The 20,376-nt window shown below is 53.1% G+C and overlaps 1 protein-coding gene across 2 annotated transcripts in view; it reads right to left on the bottom strand.

The window, feature by feature from the left end:
• The window catches only part of LOXHD1 (lipoxygenase homology PLAT domains 1), a 157,611-nt gene that overhangs the window by 20,780 nt on the left and 116,455 nt on the right, over positions 1-20,376 (bottom strand). The window contains exons 29-36 of one of the 2 annotated variants that reach the window (XM_040632549.1): positions 18,438-18,592; positions 14,255-14,464; positions 13,993-14,128; positions 12,008-12,216; positions 10,951-11,136; positions 8,089-8,216; positions 1,565-1,682; positions 543-717 (exon numbers count right to left, since the gene is read on the bottom strand). In XM_040632549.1, the coding sequence (XP_040488483.1) occupies positions 543-717; positions 1,565-1,682; positions 8,089-8,216; positions 10,951-11,136; positions 12,008-12,216; positions 13,993-14,128; positions 14,255-14,464; positions 18,438-18,592 (1,317 nt within the window). The remainder of the gene's footprint in view (positions 1-542; positions 718-1,564; positions 1,683-8,088; positions 8,217-10,950; positions 11,137-12,007; positions 12,217-13,992; positions 14,129-14,254; positions 14,465-18,437; positions 18,593-20,376) is intronic. The other variant, XM_008691614.2, reaches the window with a different exon arrangement.

Raw genomic sequence — 20,376 nt, 5'->3', positions numbered from 1 at the left:
CCCTTGTCCCTGATCCCCAGCTAAGTAAGGCACCCTGTTCTGGGTTCCCCAGATCCTGCGCAGACCTCTGTCAGAGCTTCACTGTCATTGCTCCACTAGAATGTCTGACTCACAAGACTCCTCAGACTCCAGGCCAGAGCTGGCACACAGAAGATGGTTGCCAAGCACATGGATGTGGGAAGGAACCCAAGGGCATCTGAGACGCGTAGGACCCGGGTGAGGGGCATGAGGCAGCAGCAGGAAGACAGAGGGCCTCTGAGTCACGCTCCTGCACAGTTTTCACAAGTGCTTGACCAGAGTGCACAATCAGGTTCTCCCAGACCTGCTTGAGGGAGGAGGGTCAGAGCCAATTCGGTCACTAGGAGGAAATAATTTGGACAGAAAGTGACACATGGTGGAAAGGACTCACATTGACTAACATTTGGCTAGCAGCCCAAGAAAAGTGAGAGACTGACCGGAGCCCAGGACCTGAGACAGAATTTGAGGGAGGGCAAGGGTAGCGGGACGTGGGACTGGGAGATGGGAGGGATGCCCTGACTCACCCAGGATGTCACTGGTCTTGACTGAGACAGTGTAGGAGGTCCACTCCATCATCTCCTCCCCATCAATGACAGCGCACATTTCACACACGAGGGTCTTCTTGCCCTTCCGCTGGGACAGCCAGTCTCCATAGTAGAACATGGTCAGGTCTCCGGTATCCATGTTCTTCAGGAGGATCTGGGTGAGAGAAGCCAGTGTGGGAACATCCTCCCTCCCCTCCACCAGCTTTCCACCTGCGAATGCAGCCCGCTTGGCTGGACCCCAAGGACCCACTATTCCAGACCCAAGATGAATTCTGATTTAGATTCTCTGGGACAAAGACCCTGCCCGGTATGCTTTGCACAGGGTCAGAAGCCCCTTAGTTTGGGGATTTGGAAATGGGTAATTCATCCAAACATGTTTCTGAGAGGTACCTGTTATTGTGCACAAGAAGTGTTTGTTGAATGAATGACAGAAACACGGACCAACCAAACCACTGTCAGCCACAAATACCTGAAGTTGGCCAAGTTGTCCTTGGTATGGGCACCATATTGTTGGCTCAAGAAAAATCTGTTAAAGCCTGAACAGGGGAGTGGGAGCCTGACGGGACTCGGGACAGATGCCTTTGGTGGCTGGGAGATTTAAGGACTGAATCAGGGAGAGCAGAGCCCAAGATGGGAAAAGAGGCAGCTACCTAATGTGTGATCACAGGGCACCAAAAGCTGCCTGCCATCCTGCCTGAAGTCCCCAACAGTAGAGCCTCTGCTGCCCTGGTTCTTGCTGTTCCTCTGCCAGTCCTCCCAATTTACCTCCTCCAGGAAGGACACACTAAGTCTCTGTCCACATTACACTGACAGTGCATTCTGGACACAAATAACTAAAACTATGTTCTCCGGTTAATTCACACCAAAGGGCACACTGGATTATGTAGGTCTGGTTCATGTCGTAACCCTCTAAAGTGACATTTGCTCTTTAACCAGGTCCACTGATAACCCAGAAGAGCAGGAAGAAGGGCTGGGCAGCAGGTGGAAGGAAGACATCTTACCCTCTCCAGGAACCATTCAGGCCGGCTGCCCAGGCCATCAATTCGGATCCGCATCTTGGTGAATGGAGCAATGTCCAGGATCTCCATGACGAAGGTGTCATTCTGCTCCCGCTCAAATCTAGGGGAAGAGAGGAGGGGCATGAAGTGAGGACACTGGCTACAGTGAGGAGCTAGGCCAGGGTGAGGAGGGAAGGGGAGGCTCCCAGTGACTCCCCAGTAGTTTGTCTCTTGCACCCCAGATGGGTTCTTGAAAGACTGGGTTAAGTAAGTTTGGCTGATAGCATTGGCCCTGAATCAGGCTCTGGGTCCTAATCTCATTCCACTAGCCACCTACAGCAGTCCCAGCTTCTCTCTGGGACTTGGTTTCCTCATCCTTAGTCTGGGGGAAATGACACTGGCCCTGCAATCTCACAAAACTGTCAGGAGGACCAAATGAATGTGACATCAACTTAAAATGTAAAAGGAATTCCATACCTGCAAAGCTTCAAATGAAATTCTAGGAGTGACAGGGCTGTCATGAATGGTGGGGCAGGTTGTACACTGCTCAACTCTAGATGGTACCATTTACATTTTTCTATATACAATCTGCAAAACTAATGGCCTGAGATTAGGTAATGTTACCAATAACTATTAAATGGCAGGCAAAAAAAAGAAGGTAATATTGCTTTTGTTGCTATTACTGTTTTTCTGCTGAATGACCTCATTATCTCAGAGACGCTCTACCTTGACTTCTTACTGCTCTTCCTACAGGGCTACATGTGTAATGCAACCTTCAGTGCTGACTGCTTGACTGCTGACTGATTCCAGATGCTGCTGTTGCTAAGCCCTCGGGCGTAATGGAAGCAGCACTGAAGACAGGACCCTGCATGGAGACTGGGCTTCCTTATATACAAGACATATGTTTAAAAACAGGCCACAGCCAGTGGGGGCTGGGACTGAAAATGCTGCAAACTGGGAACTACTCCTTGTTTTAGAGACAGAGGTGGAACAGAGGCCTAATCCTTTGTGATAACTTACTCATGTGTATTTTATGATTATTAGAAGTGAAAACATTCTCCCAGAAATCTGCCCTAAATCCCTCCTGCTCTGATCTAAGCCCTGCCTGTCCTCTGGTCCTGTGGAAACTAGAAGGAGGTGCTCACAAGTTACTTGTCGTGCTCAGAACACATACGGGAGATTCTCTCAAATAATCTTTCAACTAGCTGATTCCTCACTAGGTGCATAATTTTGCAGATCAAAGGAGTTTTAGAATTTTTTGCTTTGTGTTTCTCTTTAATTTTCACCCTTTGAATTTAGCCCAGTATTCCCATTTTAGGGAGATTTTATGGTGGGGCAGGTATAAAAGGGAGAAAGAAATAAGCTTTTCTTCTAGAAGACTATAGAGTGGACGACTCTGCCCCCTCACCCTTTATTACAGGCTAGACACCAATTACTACTGGATGGACCACCTGTCCTCAGGGTAAAAGGCCCACGTCCAAAGCGAAAGCCCCTCTGCGGCCCTTCATCCCTCCACGACTCACTAGCCACATCTTTCCTGCTGCCCCAGACCCCCTCAAGACACCTCAGCTGACATGCAGGAGGACTCCCACATGGAGAGGCCACCCTGGGAGTGGTGATCAGCCTCTGATCCAGGTCCCCGTGCCTCTGGCTCAGGAAAATAGGGCAGGTCCAGAGATGGCCCCGCTCTCTGCTCAGAGGAGCCGCTACTCAGCAGCTGAAAAGGGGCATTTGGGGGAGTGCAACCTTTGGCTGTCCCTCAATCCTTTCCTGTTCTGGTTTCCTTCTCTTCCCTGCTCCTCACCAAAGGCTGTCCTTGGGAAAGGGCCCAGCACCCACTTACTCCCTGGTCTCTGTGACCTAGAAGAGCCAGGGAGCTAACCAGGGCCAAAGCATTCGTGTGGAAAAAGCAGCTATTGAGTGGAAGAATTTCAGACATGGCTAAGAAGCTAGGGAAGGTTTGTGGGTAGGGAGCCGGCAAAGGGGCTAGCTGGAAGACAGGGAAGAAGGGTGTGGGGTCCGAAGTTGGCCTCGCTGGGGCAGCCGCTGAGGCAGTCTGCCTTTGTGCCCTTAGAGGAATGGCTGGGGCTCCTGGGAACGGCAGGGCTAGAGCCTTCTCTGCAGCTTCATGCTAGACCAAGCTGCCTCCAGGCTGGAATCTCTACACCAAAGGCCATCTGATTCAGGCCCTGTCGCCTCCAGTGACGGGCCCTGCATCAGCCTGGGGCAGCCCTTTCCCTCTCTGGATGGCCGTGGCCAACTCCTAATACGTTTGGTTTACATTGAGCTGGACCTCCCCTCACTGGCCCCAGCTCTGCCCACCAGACCTAATGGTTTCATTGTCAACAGTTCGGCCCTACTTGGTGCCTCTACTCCTCTCCCCAGTCCTGTGCAACAGGCCATCTGGCCTCTTTTCTCCGGGCCTCCACAATGGAACACTGGGCAGCAGTGAAAATGAGCAAATCGCAGCCACACCCAGTGGCTCAGAGAAATCTGAAAATCCTAATGTTGAGGAAAGAAAGAAAACATAAAAGAACACCCGCAACCTGATTTACTTACGTAACACTGGAATCCAGACTAAACGGAAGCTGATTGTTTAGGGAGGCCCGCACAGGGCCGGGATCAAATGATAAAGGAAAGCAAAAGGGTATCGACCTTAAAAGCCAAGACAAGCTCACTTCTAGGGGTGGGGAGGTCCAGTGAACTGGCCTGGGGGGTGGCTGCCTAGGTTTTGCTCTGTAAGTGTTTACAGTTTATGTACATATATATGCATGCATGTTACGTTTGTTATATATATATATGAACAGACGGCTGGATACAAGTAAATATAACTACATTCTCGGATTAGTTGGTGCCAAAGAGCCATGAGGTTATTGAATTATGTAGACCATAGAAGGACATCTATCCCCACCCATATATATTTCCTAATAAACATTAAAAAAATTAAATGTCCCTGGAACTTTTGACCATTCCTTAGATGACAGGGTCTTCAGAGCCATGCTCTGTGGGTCACAGCCCCTGAGGTAGGGTCCCAAATAAGCCCCCTGAGGGTGACCCTTAATGCAGTCACAAGTGTCTTCATAAGAGAGAGGCAAAGAGAGATTCGACACGTATGCAAGGGAGGAGGTGGTGTGAAGGTGGAGCAGGGACAGATCGCAAGATGCTGGCCTCGAAGACTGGAGAGACGTGGCCACAAGCCAAGGAAGTCGGGCAGCCCCCAGAAGCTGGGAGAGGCAAGGAATGGATTCTCCCCCAGAGCCTTTGAAGGGGGTGCGGCTGGGCTTGATTTCCGCCAAGTAATACTGACTTCAGATTTCTGGCCTCAGGAAAAGGGAGAAAATACATTTCCGGGGTTTGAAGCCACTAGATTTGCAGTCAATATTTATCACAACCCCAAGGAGCATGGATGGAGCACTTCGGGAACGTGAAGGGGGTTAGAGGAGGGCAGACTGCTCTGGAACCGGCACAGGGGGAGCCCCGAGGATGGGTGAGCAGCAGGACGAGTGCTTCAGTGGTGGTGTCAGCGTCCGCGGGTGCTGACGTGCCTGGAGGGTAACAGGCAGAGCCGACAGCCCCTGGCTCCTCGGATCCGTCCTCAGGGAGCATTAACATAAGTGAGCACGGCGCACGCCCCATGAGATAGAAGGAGGTGGCGGGGAGCCGAGTCCACCTGCCTGCACCCATATTGTACGAGCACCCTTGCAGTGGTTTGAATGCAGACCAAAGTCAAAGAAATCTCGAACAGATTCTAAATATCTGTCATCCTCAAATGCCATGATCAGGCCCCATGCATGTTCAAATCTGCCAATGTTGTTTTAAAGGGTGGCCTCCAGGCTGAGGATAATGGGTCAGGAGGGCTGACCCAGCAGTGGGGGCTGGGACTTTCCAACTGCCTGACCCGGGGGCCCTCAAAGGCAGCCTGCCTTCCTCTTCTGTCCCCTGAGACTTGCCTCCAAGCCCGACTGAGGGAGGGACTCAGCCTCCCCAGCAACTCCCCTGCCCTTGAAGTCCCCAAAGATGGGACCCTTCCATTCTCAGAGCTTTCATGCTACCCAGGTAGCATGAGTTCCAAGTGATAAAGATACAAAATGCACGAGCTTATCAAGCCCTGGCCATGCCCACTGCTCCAATAGTTCCTTCCTGCCTCCTGAACTGGCAACGGGAACCCCACTGGGCTCTTCCCTCTGCTGGCGCTCCTTTCGGCTCAACTCCTCATCTCCTTTGCACTGAGGGCTAGTGAAAGCCATGGAGCCATTCTGTTGGGCAGACCCACAGAACTCTGAATTCCCTTTGTTTCCAGACCAAGGAATCTCCCAGGGCATGAGGTCTTTACCGGGCCTGGGAGTGATTCCTTACAGGTACTTACTTCCCTAAAAAAAAAAAAGGCCACATACCTTTGTCTAAAAATAGCACCTATCCCCACCAGACACCAAATGACTCAAATTCCACCATTAGAGACTCATTCCTTGGTTTACACCTTACCTTTTGAGGATGACATCGTTTTGGATGCCACATTAATTCACCAGCAACTCGGTGTGAATTAGTTTACCAGAACCATTTCCCCCAAAGTGGCAAGATAAGAAGTTGGGGACTTCAGCTGGGGAGTGGGGTGAGTGAACGGCTATCGACTTCGGCCTCTGGGTACAGCATCTGACAACAGGGCAGCTGCAGCAGTCAAACCCACGTCATACCGCCTCTGTGTGCGCACGCATGGTTCTGCCTCCTATCTGGTCACGCACCATCTCTTGGGGGAGAAGCATCTCCTTGCACAACACCAAGCTGTGCACATGCCACAAGCCCAGTGAGTCTTACTACCCAAGTCCCTGAGTCGAGACGCTGACGCGCGAAACCAGCGCAGGTCAAACAGAGCCACCTGCAGATGAAATAAAGCAAAACTTGCCTTGGGTAAGAGCCCTGAGCTTGCAAACCAGAGGAGTTAAGGAAAAAGGGCTCTCAGCACAAAACAAGTCTTTATTCAGAAAAACAAAATCCTTTAACTAACAAGGTGCCTCGAATCATTTACAATATGGTTATACTATAATGTGACTCTCCAGCAAGACCTCTAGAATTTAAGCACTGCCAGGAAGGCGTCTACCTCTCCTACCAGCAGTTATGTCTGCGTATGTCTGTGAAATAAGGTGGCATGTTGACATGGGATAATCAATTTAAAAAAAACCAAACCAACAGGACTTTGGGTTGGGATGGACTTTGGGGGCAGAGTATAGAGGTGAAGACTGACAGAGCATGAGAATCCAAACAGACGGTGGCCAGGCCACGTAAGGCCACGGAGCTGGGCCCCCCCACCTCTGCAGCGGGCCTCCCAGGTGGCCAGACCACAGCGGGAGCAGCAGCAGGCCCACAGTGGCTGGGACTTGGTCCACGACTGCCAGCTTGGGCTCTGGGGTCGCCCCGCTCTGCTGCTCAACCTATCAGGGGCCAGGGATGGCCTGGGGGCCAATGGCTGAACACAGAAAACCAGCCCAAACTCAGGACTGTCGGAGTCAGGGATTCAGTGAAAGGGACAGACAGTAAGAGCTGTAGGAGTTTGCCTTTATCGTCATTACTCATCGCCTAAGGGGCAGTAGAGCCTCATGTTTATGACTAGGGACCCCGGGTACAGCTCCCGGTGCCATGGTCTGCTGGTCATGTGACCTTTGACAGCATGACTTCACCTTGCTGTGTCTCGGTTTTCTCTTATCAGAAATGGGATGATAAAAACGGTCCTCACAGAGCCGCAGGGAGGACGAGCTGCGTCAGTACACTCAGTGGGCTTAGAGAAATGCCGGGCACATGATAAGGTCACTCCGGTGTTCAGGCTGTTGCTGCAGTTCCCCAGGTGTTAGGCAGTGTGAGTTCGGGCATCCTCTCCTCCTGGTTATACTCAGTCTCCAGCATCTGGGACAGTGCCTGCCATATACTAGGTGTTCAGTCAGTTTTTAATATTTATAAAATTCTTTGGGCTTTTTATTTTGCAATCATTTTAGAGTTGTAGGAGAGTTGCAAGAATAGAACAGTTTCTGTGTTCTCTTCGCTCAGCTTTCCCTAATGTAAACATCTTACATCACCATGGTACAGTGAAGGAAAGCGGGAGACTCACAATGACACAATGCTATCAACTAATATACAGACCTTACAATAAACATTTTTAAGTGATGAAGGGAAGAAGGGAGGGAGGGAGGGAGGGAGGGAGGGAAGGAAGGAAGGAAGGAAGGAAGGAAGGAAGGAAGGAAGGAAGGAAGGAAGGGAGGAAGGGAGGAAGGAGCATGCTGTGGGCTGAAGCGATCAAGGAAGGCTTCCTGGAGGAGGGGGATTTGAGCTGGGCCCTGGGAGAGAAAGGTCCTGGGACAGAAGAGAATGGGTGAAAGGAATTCCAGGAGGGAAGAATCACATGGATAAAGGTGTGGAGGCTAGAAGGCCCTAGGTATGAGGGGAGAGTGAGGGAAGCAATCTGATTGAGGCAGGGTGGGATTAGAGGCTGGGGGATTGGATGTGCAGAGGGGCGAGGGGCGGAAGCCACCTCTGGATACCTGGCCTTCTTTTTGTCCAACTTTACTTCCTCTGTGCTGCCATTGATGCCGTAGAGGGTCATGAAGATGTTGGAGTCGGTACCACCGCCGACCACATCACCCGTCCACACCGTCATCTCGTAGAGCACCTGCAGGGAAAGGGATGCGAGTCCTGGGCCTTGGCCTGCCTCACTCTCCCCAGGGCAAGACGCCCTCCAAGTTCGGTGGCTCTGAAAAGAGCCCTTCCCCTAATCCATTTCTAATGCCTGGAGAACAAGAGTCGGGCCTTGTCACTCTCTGTGTCCTTGGCTGTGTCCCGTCCGGGGCTAGACAGAAGTTCAGTCTCCGACAGAGAACACGTGTGTGCTGGAAGCATGACTGAAAGCCCCAGTATTCCCCAATTTCTTTGTCAACCAAACCCCAGGCTGCGCTCACACAACTGAGCAGCACGTGGTGGCAGGACAGTGGGTTTTGGAGTCAGCTAGCGGGCCTTTTGTACCCGGGCCTGCCACCTGCCAGCTGTTGAACTTGGGTGGACACCTCCCCCCCAGCCCCCCATGGCCAGGCTCAGCTTCCTCCACCGAGAAACAGGGATAGACGTTTGTAGAGCCGTGGGAGTTGCAGATAGTTCACCCCGGGCCCGTGCCAGGCCTGCCATGAGCTATGGGTCAGCAAGCAGCAACTGCAGGTCCACCCTGTATCACGCACGGCCAGCACACACCCGAGCCAGCACACACCCTGAACGTCCATGAGCGGTGATGTTTGAAGGAGCTCTGGCTCCATTCACTTGTGAAGTAGGACAGCCACTGAGTCCATGATTTGCTCTGCAGGTTGGGATTTTGCCCTTTTGCCTGAGGTTTGTTCCAAGTAGGGTGTGTTCCTTCCGTCTGTCTCCACCAGCTCTTCCCTGGACGGTGCCCCCACTGGTTCTTTCTCCAGAGGCAGCCTTGTGGCAAGAGGGGTCATCTTTACTCATGCTCTGGAACGTCCCCTGGCTTCTTACTCCCTTCCCTCCTGCCAGGGGCCCAACGACTAGCATAGGTCTCAATGGCTCGGGAGAGGTTTGCACACATGGCCACAGAAACGCCAGGCTGACTGTCTCCCCTGAACACAGCTGGCCCTTCCCTTCCCCTGTGACTGCAGCAGTGCATTCGCACCTGTTCAGGTGCCTGGTCCCCACTACCCGGAAGCCCTCGAACTCAGAACCCAAGTTATTTGCACGTTGTGCCTGTTGGGTGCCAGGTGCTTTTCAAGCATCTAGAATCTTCACCATGATGCTTATGAGGTTAGAAGTGGCATTTGCAGGTCTGGCCCAGAGGACAAGTTCAGTACTTGTTTGCCAAGGTAATGATTGAAGAGCCTCTTGCTTTATCAGGAAGATCCTCTCAGACCTTAACACGGCATCGCGGTGGCAGAAGGAGCTACTGGGAATGAAAGCAGGAGCCTGACACTTTTTTGCTCTTATTCAGACAGGCATGAAAAATAGAAAGATCAAAATGAGTGCTTTGGTGACCCCATGGAGACTGGTCCCTTAAGGCTAGTCCCTCCAGACTGTCGTGGTCTCTGGGCCCATCTTTCTCTTCTTTACACAGACACATCTCTTTTTAGGCAATAGGTTGTTTCCAGAAAGAGACACAGAAATGGAGCTTTTGTAATTGCGGTCTGATATCTCCTGGGGAGATGGCCAGTCCAAAGAGCCCTGTGGTTCTTTGCAAAGTGAGAAACCTGTGTTCTTTTGTAACATGAATAATAGGGGCGTGGGTCTGCATTTCCACAGACTGAAAGGCTCAGGGGGAGATACAGCTGTACTGAGTGGGGTGTGTGTGTGGGGGGGGGTGGCACGTACACAGACACACTCACGCCCACATGCATGCTGGGAACTGGGTCAGGACAGAGGTCCCCGGATGAACCCTGTGCTCACCCACACCATCCATCTGGCCACAGATGGAGATGTCTGGGTAAGGGAGGGGAGTGTATCTATGCTGTAGAAAATTCTGCTTTCTGGCTCTCAAGCAGGGGAGGGGCAGGCATCCACACTCCTGCCTGTCAAGGTTCTCAGAGCCCCAAACTCAGCCCTTCCTTCTGTTTCCATATACAATATAAGCAGGGCACACTCAGGTCCAGGATGGTTTCTTCTTATCTTTGTAGGACACCTTCTGACCTAAATCTATGGCCCATGGGTTTAGATTCAGGAACAGAGTTGAGGGCTGGAGCATTCTGTCGACCCCACAGCTTTTTGGAGGGAAAGAGAAGCCTCTAGGGTCGCATGAACCAGAACTGTCTGAACCACCAACTGGCCATGTATCCTTGGGCCTGCACCCAGGCCTCCAGCACTGAGTTGTGAGTTCACACAACTTCGTCCTAGGTCATTGGATCAGTTAGAGGTGGAGCCAGGACAGGAGCTCCGAGCTCCTGCCTTGAAGAGGGTCCCATGCAGGCAGCTCTCACTGCGCCGCAAGATCCGAGGCACACGGTATCCTAAATGCTATCTTTCCCCACCACCGTCCTCGGGCATCGAGGGAGCCTTTAGAAAAAAAACTCCACACATCTATGCAGAGCTTGCAGTGCTCTTCATGGACTGCTCACGATTTCATTTGCTCTCACCAAGATCTTACATGGAACGGGTTGGAAAGTGCTATTTCCATGGACTGTAGGAGAAGACCAAGGCGATTTGCCCAAGGTCACATAGCAGTAGACCCAAAGAGACTCAAGTCTCTTGGCTCCTAGCAAAGCGAGTCTGGCTGGTATACCAGGCTGCAGCCCCTGCCAGTGCCCCAGTGATGAGTCTCCTGCTTCCCTCATTCCTGTCCCCCTTTCTGCTCTCCTACCCCAGCCTGCACGGCCCTTGCCATGCCATATGCACACCCAGGCCCCTCTCTATACCTTTTTCCCAATGTTCACCACCATGGCATCCAGGAGGTCGAAGACACGGGAGGTGACACCATCGCCCCGGTCCTTGGCAAGCCAGCAGTTACAGCGCAACGTGTACTTGGTGCCTTGGGTGGGCACAGCTAGACACAGTTCCTCCACCAGCCAGCAGCTCTCAGGGGAGGCCCCATCGTGGCCCAGCTGGGAGGGAACATAGAGGGTCTGGGTAAAACTGGGAAGGAAGCCCTCACCACTCAGCATCCCCTTCCTTATTCTGCACCCTCCTTCCTCAGTGCTTCCTCCTAATTTGCTCTGCATGCAGACCCAGGTCCCTCTCATGGAGGTGAGGAGGTTTTGCAGATAAAATAGAGGAGGTCTCTAATCAGATGATTTTAAGTTAATCAAAAGATTATTCTGGGTGGGCCTGACCTAATCAGGCAAGCCCTTTAAAAGAGGGTCCAGATGTCAGAGATGGGAGAAGTCAGAGAGATTTGAAGCAGAAGAGATCACGTCTAATTGGCCTTTAAAAAAAAAAACTGCCATGTTTTGGAGAAGGCCATGTGACAGGGGAGGCCTGCAGCCTCTGGGAACTGGTGGCCTCAGTCTTACAACCGCAAGGAAATGGATTCTGCCAACGGCCAATGAGCTTGGAAGAGGACTCCCAGCCTCAGATGAGACCACAGCCCTAGCAGCAACTTGGTTTCTGCCCAGTGAGACCTTGGGAAGAGGACCCAGCTAACTCACATCTGGACTCCTGACCCAGGGAACTGGGAAATAATATATCTATGTGATCTTAATCTAAGTCTGTGGTAATCTGTTACACAGCCACAGAAAACGAACACACCAGGCATCCCCATTAGGCGGGTGGAAAACCGAGACCTGGCAAGACAGTGACTCCTTCAAGGTCACCTAGTTGATGGCAGAGGCCAGGGGACCTTCCCGCATGACCTGCTCTGAGGAGGGGCTCCAGGTCAGTTGCTCTGCCTGCCCTCTATGCCTCCACCTGTTAGGTCCTTGTTGGCTCCTTCCTTCCCTGGGGGTGGGCACCATCCCATGACCCGGGGACCAGCACCTCTATTTTCTTGATGATGCCCACATCCAAGCCTGCAACATAGAACTCCTCCACGGAGCCACAGCTGAAGCCCTTCTTCCCACGGGGGAAGTCCAGCCAGATGCGGTTACTGCATTCATCGTCCTCCCCGATGAGTAAGATAAAGGCCCGGCTGTCGGTGGCCGCATCCTTATGCTTCCCGGTGGTGACCGACACATAGTAGGGAATCACTGCAAGAGATTATGGGGCCCAACCTCATAACAGGCCAGGTGGACATGGGTGGGCTCACAGACTTGGAAATGACCTTTGGAGAGCACAGATCTCAGCTCCCTGCCTCTGAGACAAAGTGCAACAGGGCCTTCCAGACCGGTGAATGATCTATGGTGAGCGTCTACTCTCCAGGGAATGGGAGATTGGTATCTCCCAAGTGAAGATCACCCTAAAATAGCATCCTTGGCACTTCTAAAAGCCCCGCTGACCAATGATCGCAGTTGCACCTAGCCCTCCCATGTGGAGTAGGGCAAGAACAATAGCCTTTCGCCAGGTGCGGGGGTCAGATGCTTGGAAAGCTTTCTGTAGTCAGCAAAAAGAAGGTTGGCGAAAACAAGGTCTCACGGAAAGTAGGAATTTGGGGAAGAAAAATAAAATAGTGTTATATGTGTAACATGGTAAACGGAAGTTCTAGAAGGCATCCATTTCCAAAGCAGACCAGATTAACCAATATAAAACCTTGCTCGGGTAGTGCAGCACAGAGTTCTAATTGCCCAGCAAGTATCCATTCTCCTTGCAGCTACGGGTGCTCATAAAATGGAAGCAGACATTGTTGGATGGGTTCCTAGGGAAATTTCTGACTCAGCTGGGAGAAGCACCCTTTGGCCCTTTACCCTTCCATTCCTTCTGCTTGGAATGTGGATGCGATGGCTGGAGGTCCAGCAGTCATCTTGGAGCCATGGGCAACCTTTAGGATGGAAATCCCTGACTTCACTGAAACCTGCTGTATCAGTCCCAGTTGCCTACCTTTGAACTTTTACGTGAGAGAAAAGAAAAATCCCTCATTTGTTTAAGCCACTATCTTGTCTCAGTCGCTTGTAGTTATTAACTGATAGAAACTGGAAACCCTTCTCTGGGATCATCTTCCTCCATATCTTGGGAGACAATGCTCTGGTATAGGTTATAGGTTATGTGGCTGTAGGTTGTGCAATTTGTATCTCTTTGAAAGTTTCCAACCTAGCCCTTCCTGGCTGGAATTACCAGCGCTGTTTTCTGCATCTGCCTACGGCCTTATTTCGTCTTTACAGGAGGGCTCCCTTGGCCTTTCACGGTTGATCACAGTGCTTAATTCAGGAGAAGCACTTTCTTGTGAGTCTGTCATTTATTCACAGAGTGAGAAAGTAGAATACAAAATGATTGCCTCTGCTCAGCCCCAGAGACACCCCCCACTACATGGTCTCCTGGAGGGGAATACAGTGGTTGTCAGGCTCTATACTTAAGAGGGCTGAACAGATACGCAGTGACTTTAAATGTCGGATAAACAAACACAGAACTGCTTTACCTCAAAGATCTGGTTGGAAAAATGAGCTTGTCAGAACCAGTAGTGGAACGTAAATGCCCCTAAAACCATTTTAGGACTCCTCCCTCTTCCTCACCACATCACACTGCGTGGCTCAGGTCCTCCGTGTGATGCCCTCCTGACGCGCAAGGGGGCCTCGCTGCTGCTGCTGCTTCTGGTCTGCTGACAACCGTCCCTGGCCCTTGGGGCTGAATCTACATCCTGCGAGGCTGGGCAGGGGCACAGCGTGCGGGGACGCCCTCCTGGTGGCAGGGCAGCAGATGAAGGGCATCCTTCCCCTAACTTCTCTTCAGCTTTTGTGCCCCCTTCTGCAACAGGGCTGATCGCTGCCCTGGCAGGCTGTGGTGGGGCGGGAGAGCGGCCCTCTGTGTGAATTATCAAGCGTTCGGTGGGCCATGGCCTGCCCCGCCCCCGCGGAGCTCGTGGCCCGGCTTACCCGGGCCCTCCTGCACGTAGGCCGCCATGGGCCCCGTCACTGTGGCGACGTCCACGTCGGCCATCTTGGAGCTCAGGGCGATCTCCCAGAAGTCAGCCGGGCTGCTGCAGTTGCTGCTCCGGTCCCCGGTGTACTCCTGCCGGAAGAGCACGGCCCAGCCCCGCTACAGCTCTGGCACCTTCTGCCAGAGCACGAGGCACAGGGACGGGGCGAGCCCTGGCTGAGCCAAGTCCCCCCCGCCCCGCCCCCGCCTCTCCTGCACCTTCTCGTAGAAGAGCCTCTCGAGCCGGCCGTCCTCCTTCTTCAGGGACAGCCAGCGCCCGCACAGGAACAGGAACTCGTCCTCATTGGTGTCGTTCCAGATCTCCACCTTCTCCACGTACCAGTCCGCACACCACTTGGTGTCGTCGTGGCGGAGCTTGATCTTGTAGATGACACCCAGGTCGGCGGCCTCGATGATGAACGTGTCCGCCTGGGGAGTCCAGATGGGGGAACTGGGTGGAGGTGCACGCCACTTCTACCCACTGCAACCCCGACCGTCCAGTACCTCCTACCCCCCTCAGCTTGGGCTGAACAGACCTTCCTAGCTGGGAGCCCTCCAGGCACAAGTCCCTGACACGGAGCGTTGGGTATTCGGAGGCCTCGCTTTCACCATGGCCCCTTCCTCCTGGGATACACCTGGTGGATGTCTGGAGGATGGAATGTGAGTGGGTGTGGGGCAGACGAGGGCGCTCAGCCTGGTCCTGGCACCTGGATGCCCTTGGTTATATGGAGTGTCAGGAGGAGTTCAGGTGGGGGGCTGGAGGGAGGAATGGGAGGGGGCTTGAAACTCCCAGGGGGAAGCTGGGAGGCTGTCAGAGGAGCCACTGGGCCAGGCCCAGGACAGGAGACGGCAGGGAGAGGCTCTGGTGGAGGCCAGGCTGAGGGGAGCTCAGGGACGCCATCTGGGATGCGGGTGTAGGCAGGTTTTATGTGGGGTGTGATGTAAGGCCCTCTAGGGCCCCCTTTATCCCTTCAGGACAGGGTTGTGACACTCTGGGGTGCTTGGATTCTTTTGGGAATTGCTCAGTGAGATACAGAGTTCCAGGCCTTGGGTGAAGTGCAGTCAAAACACAGGCTGAATGTGGCCGGCAGGCACCTGGGGCAGGGGAGGAGAGGCTGGTGACCCTGAGTTACAGCGCTTTTCTTCCAGAAGATGTTAGATGTGCTGAGTCACTATGGAGTGCTGGGAACCCAGACATAAATCCAAGAAGGAAGCCCCTGCTCCTCCTTGGGACCTCCGAGCCCAGGACAGGGAGAGGAGGAGGGGGGTAATCACGGCCCACGTGTGGGATCAGCCCCCCGTCCGTGGACTAGATGCATGGCTGGGAAGACTCTTCAGGTGGTGGCAGGAAGCTAAGGATGGCTGGGTGGCCTTACAGGCACCCCAGCAGGTCACTGTGCGGGTGGAGGAGACTGCAGGTGAGCCGTGCACCCAGCCGCAGGCCACCGCACTCTGACAAGTGGCTAAGCTCATTAGGGCAGAAGCAGGCTCAGCCTATGACCTAGGAATCCCACTTCTTTGCTTCTGTCCTGAGGGGACACCTTTACATGTGCACAAGGATTTTTACTGCAGAGTCATTTTTACTGTGGAAAGCTGGGAGCCACCCGCCGTCCGGTGCTTGGGGAATGGCTAAAAACCTTGGCATATTGTGTGCAGAATGTCATGTGTGTGGTGGTTATGAAGAATGAGCCAGCTCTTTCTACGCTTGAATATCCTGACATAGAAAGATTTCCAAGGTACTCCGTGGCAGGCCAAAGGCGAGCTGAAGAAACATTCATATAGGCTGATGTCTTTTATGTAACAAATTAAATGCCATGGAACGGCATTATGGATTTTCTATGGGCACAAGTACCTGGATGTGGAGAAGATGCCCAGAAAGGTTTGGAGACAGGAGAGTGTGAGGCATTCTGTGGTGGACACTCCACACAGGGTGGCCGGCTCGGCCACAGAAGGTCGTGAATCCTGCCAAGGGCTCAGGCCAGATCTGGGATCGTGGAGAGCCCCTGGGGGGCTGTACGACTGTCAGTTTGGAGAGGTAAAATGAGGAGGCCCGGGGGACAGAGCAGGGAGCCCAGGTGGCTCCATAAGCCAGGTCCGCTCAGGAGCTGATCTAGGAGCCGTGCAGAAGGGAGACTGTCCAAGACCTGGCTTTGGACTGGAAGTGGATGGGTGGGTGCTCGTGGGGGGAGGTGGCAACGGGGACTTCTGTCTTCTGGAGGAAATGGTCAGAGAAATGGAAGCTGCTAGATGCTCAGCACTGAACTTCAAGTCACATGAACAGTCAGTGAGTAAACCAGAAGTAGCTCTGGCCCCTTTGGTAGGAGGGAAAGAAGGGAAAGGGATGGGTAATAGAGCAGGGCAAAGCTTTTCCTTACGATGTCACCACTGCCGAGAGAGAAGACATCTGACTCTGAACCCAGAAGGGAACGGATTGCATCACCGTCATTTATAAGTTCATTCGTTAATGTGTCTACAAATTTTTCCTGTGCCTACTCTGTGCCTGGCTCCATGGATCTGGCCACAAAGAAACATCGATCTGTCAGCTGTGTGCTGCCTGCTGCTGTCTTACAATGCATCTCTGGGTGTCAGCTCCAGGCACCATGGAAGGCAGGGGAAGGTGGGCTCCCCAACCCTCAATAACACTCAGCACTAACGAAGAGCTAAGCACTTCAGATGCTTGACTCAGTGAACTTATTTTAGGGTGGAAAGAACTGAGACACAGAGATGGTAAGTAACTAGCCCAAGATCACACAGCTAGTCAGTGTCAGAGCCAGGATGCGAACTCAGGTGGTCTGGCCCCAGCCACAGGTCTGGCCACTGAACAGCACAGGTGAGTGAGCTTGATAATCATGTCCCCAGCATCGAGTCCGGGACACCACATGAGCCCCTTGACCTCTTTGCATTCCATTTTTTTTCCCCAAATGGATAGACCTCCACCAATTAGCTAGAAGTGCAGCAAACAATAACACCTCATGTACATGAGTGAGTGTGTGTGTGTGTGTGTGTGTGTGTGTGTGTGTGTGTGAAATTATTTCTCCCTGACACAAAGTGTTCTTTCATCTCCTGTTCTGTTTGTCAGCCCAGGGGTCTCAGTAGCTATCACACTGCTATTCCCACTTCCAAAGCAATAAAACAAAGCTAAAGGTAAATAGCCTGCTTCTTCCTCTCCCACTCCCCCTGCTTGTGTTCCCTCTCTCGCTGGCTGTCTCTTTCTCTGTCGAATAAATAAATAAAATCTTTAAAAAAAAAATAAAATAAAGGTAAATAGTTCCTGGAACAAATGAATGGGGGCCCCCCCGGGCCTGACTTGCCCGGGACCTCGAGGCCAGGTCGGGACTCCTTCCAGATGGCCTGGCCCGTGGGGTCACCAGCCAGCTGCAGACCTTCTTAGATGCCGCTGCTATCCTTGCTCCAGAGCAAATTTCCTTCTCACAAGGAGCAAATGTTTCAGTGCCAAGGATCACGCCCGGCTGAGGGCTGGGCTTAAGGAGACCCCTGCTAAAAACCTCCTGGTCGATGCAGGAAACCCCCATGTGTGCACGGCCACGGGCAAGACCACAGATCAGGTTACCTTCCTCTGATAACCCTACAGCTACTGCCTGGCCTGTGGGGAAGTCTGGCAGATTCTAGCGAATGGAGAGAAAGGCAAGAGGCTAAGGCTGAGTGAAGGGGGTGAGGCAGAAAGTGCCCTGGAGAAAGCTGAGCTAGAGCTGGAGAGGGAAGCCGAGCTGCTGGGAAGGAAGTGGGACAGATGTTTCCTTTCCCTAAAATCACAGTATGTTGGAGCCCTTGCCTAATAGAGGCCATTCTTGGCACCCCAGTAGAGTGCACTCTAATTGAGGCAGTGGGGTACTTGTCTGCTCCTCTAATCCCTCCACGCTCGCATGGGGTCTCGGTGCTGCCCAGAGCTCTGCAGAGCACAGCTGAGCCCATTCACATAGGGCTCATTTTACAGACAAGGAAACCAAATCCAGAGAGGGTCAACCAGATCAGAAGCTGATGGCAGGAGCAGGCCTCCAGCCCCACAGATGGGGCAGCTTCTGCCACTCTGTGACGTTTACCACCATGCTGGTGACCCACCCACAGTGAGCTGGATTTTCTGATGATGCCTCCCCGTGACCCCCAGACAGCCAGCAACCTGGGGCTCAAACAGGCCTCTGGCTTGCTCAAGCCCTACCCTCCACTCTACCTCCACCCCAGATCAGGACCCAGGGCCCACGCACAGGCTCAGAGAGGCGACCGGCCACTCTGCAGGGGGAAGCACCACGGGTAAATGCCCACACGAGGGAGTATGACACCGCACAAGGTTCACGGACAGGCTCTGGGACCGAATGGAGCTGACTCCAGGCCACTGGACCTGGGAGGAGAAGAGAAGGGGGTAAACTCTGTGTGCCCCACATACCGTTCCTCTCTCGAATTTGTTGGTGCGGTTCTCTGACTTGCCAAGGTACCGCTCCCCAGTGTCCCCCAGATCTCCGTAGATGGTGATGTAGACCTTGGCGTCCGTCCCTGCCCCGGGAACGTTTCCTGTGAAGATCTGCACCGAGTACAGCACAACTGGGTGGGCAGTCCGACCGACGGACAGATGGACAGACAAAGAGAAGAAAAGAATGGCATTGCTTTAGGATGGAGGGAACTGGAATTGTAGGAGGTATTAAGCTTCTGGCCCTGGGCCCCAAGGAGGAGTTAGTGTCTGCCTTTTATTTGTTCACTTGTGCACATCTTGCTACAAATCCGCAAGAATTTGCCAGTGGGAAGTCTGCCCATCCGATCTGGACACAGGTGGCCTCGAAGACCCGGAGGATAGCGGCTTCTCCCAGCAGCTCTCAAACCATCCACCCATCCAGCTGCCTGCACTTCCGGGGGGAGCCCGCCCTGAGCTAAGGGCGTTGCTCATGAAAACCCAAAAAGAGGGATTCTCCCTCCCTGTCGTGACTGAGATGGCCTTTCTCACCAATCCTTGCGAGTGGGCTCAGACCACATTTAATTAAATCGAGAAAAGGAAGGTGACGTGAGTTGCTCATGCCCACAGTTATGGAACGTGTTCACGCCCACTGCGTGGTTCCTGGTCTTTTCCTCTTTTTCCCTTGGATGCCACTGCATTATTCTCTCCTGCTCTCCATCTGCCTCTCTGGTGGCTCCTTCTGGAGCAGCTTTACGGCTTCCTAATCTTCTTCCCGCCCCTCCGATGCCTGGTTCTGTCCTCTTCCCTCAGCTCCCCTCCCGCACACCCTGGCTGTTGACTTCCGTGAGTTCCCCGAGTCTGTATCTCCAACCCAGTTCCTTCCTGGGCTCTGGATCCACAGCCCTGTCACGTAGGGGACACGTCCGCCTTGACTAGACGTCACAAACTCACCTGCGAACCTGAGCTCTGCAAGCCCCTTTCCGAACCTTCTCCCCACCCCCCCCTCCCTGCCCGGCGCTCTGCTCTGCAGACCTTCTCGGTGCCCGGTGGGCATGGCTCTCAGGGGTCTGTCCCTACCCGGGCTGGGAACCAGGACTAGTCACACTGCCCTCCACCCCTGCCCAGCTCAGCTTAGCTCAGCACAACATCTGTCAGCATTTCATGCATTGCATTAATAAATAAAATCTTCTGTTTGGTGTGTAAGAGTCAACATTACCTAGGTCTGTCTGGCTCACACAGACAGGAGGTGACATAGGAATCTTGTCACAGTTTAGACACAACAATCAGCTGTCCTCCCCTGCATGTTTTCTCCCCAGACGCTTCCTGGTGTGCATTCAGCCCTGCTCCACACTGATGTAGGACCTTTTCTAGGAGCTCTTGCCCCAGAGTGGGGAGCTGTGTCACCAGGGGCTGTGGCTGAATGGCCCTCCTTCTCCCCCTCCTCCACCCCCCACGGCTCTTTCCAGTCCTTGGGGAATGGAAAACTGATTCAGCTTCTGGGTGCTGAGCAGTGCAGTTGTGCAGTCAAATCCGGCTATTTCTGGATCTTCCTCCCTCCCTGTCCCACCCAACCACACAGCTCTCAGTGGAAAGATGTTTCCCTAGAAACATCACCAGGCACGGAGTGGGTTTGTGGCATGTTATTAATACAGAACAGCCCAAGTGTGCCGCTGGGACAGCTTTCCGGGGTGTCCTCTGGGATCCAAGTAGAAAAGGGAATTTTCCCCCAGACTTAATAGCAAAGGGATTTGGGTAGGGAAAGGCACATTACAGAGGCGACACTTGCTTTTGTCTCTAAGCAATTGGCAACTGAGATGAAAAGTTACAGCTCTAGCTGGTTGACACGCCCCTGGTTCCATATGGGGCCTGGAATCTTGGATTTTACTCCTTCCCCCCCCTCCCCAAGAAGGGATGTGACACAACCAATGTGAGCTGG

The sequence above is a fragment of the Ursus maritimus genome, unplaced genomic scaffold, assembly GCF_017311325.1.
Source record: "Ursus maritimus isolate PB19 unplaced genomic scaffold, ASM1731132v1 scaffold_18, whole genome shotgun sequence".
NCBI classification, from domain to species: Eukaryota; Metazoa; Chordata; class Mammalia; order Carnivora; family Ursidae; genus Ursus; species Ursus maritimus.
The sequence above is the reverse complement of the archived record's forward strand: the minus strand, read 5'-3'. Positions and strand labels throughout refer to the sequence as shown.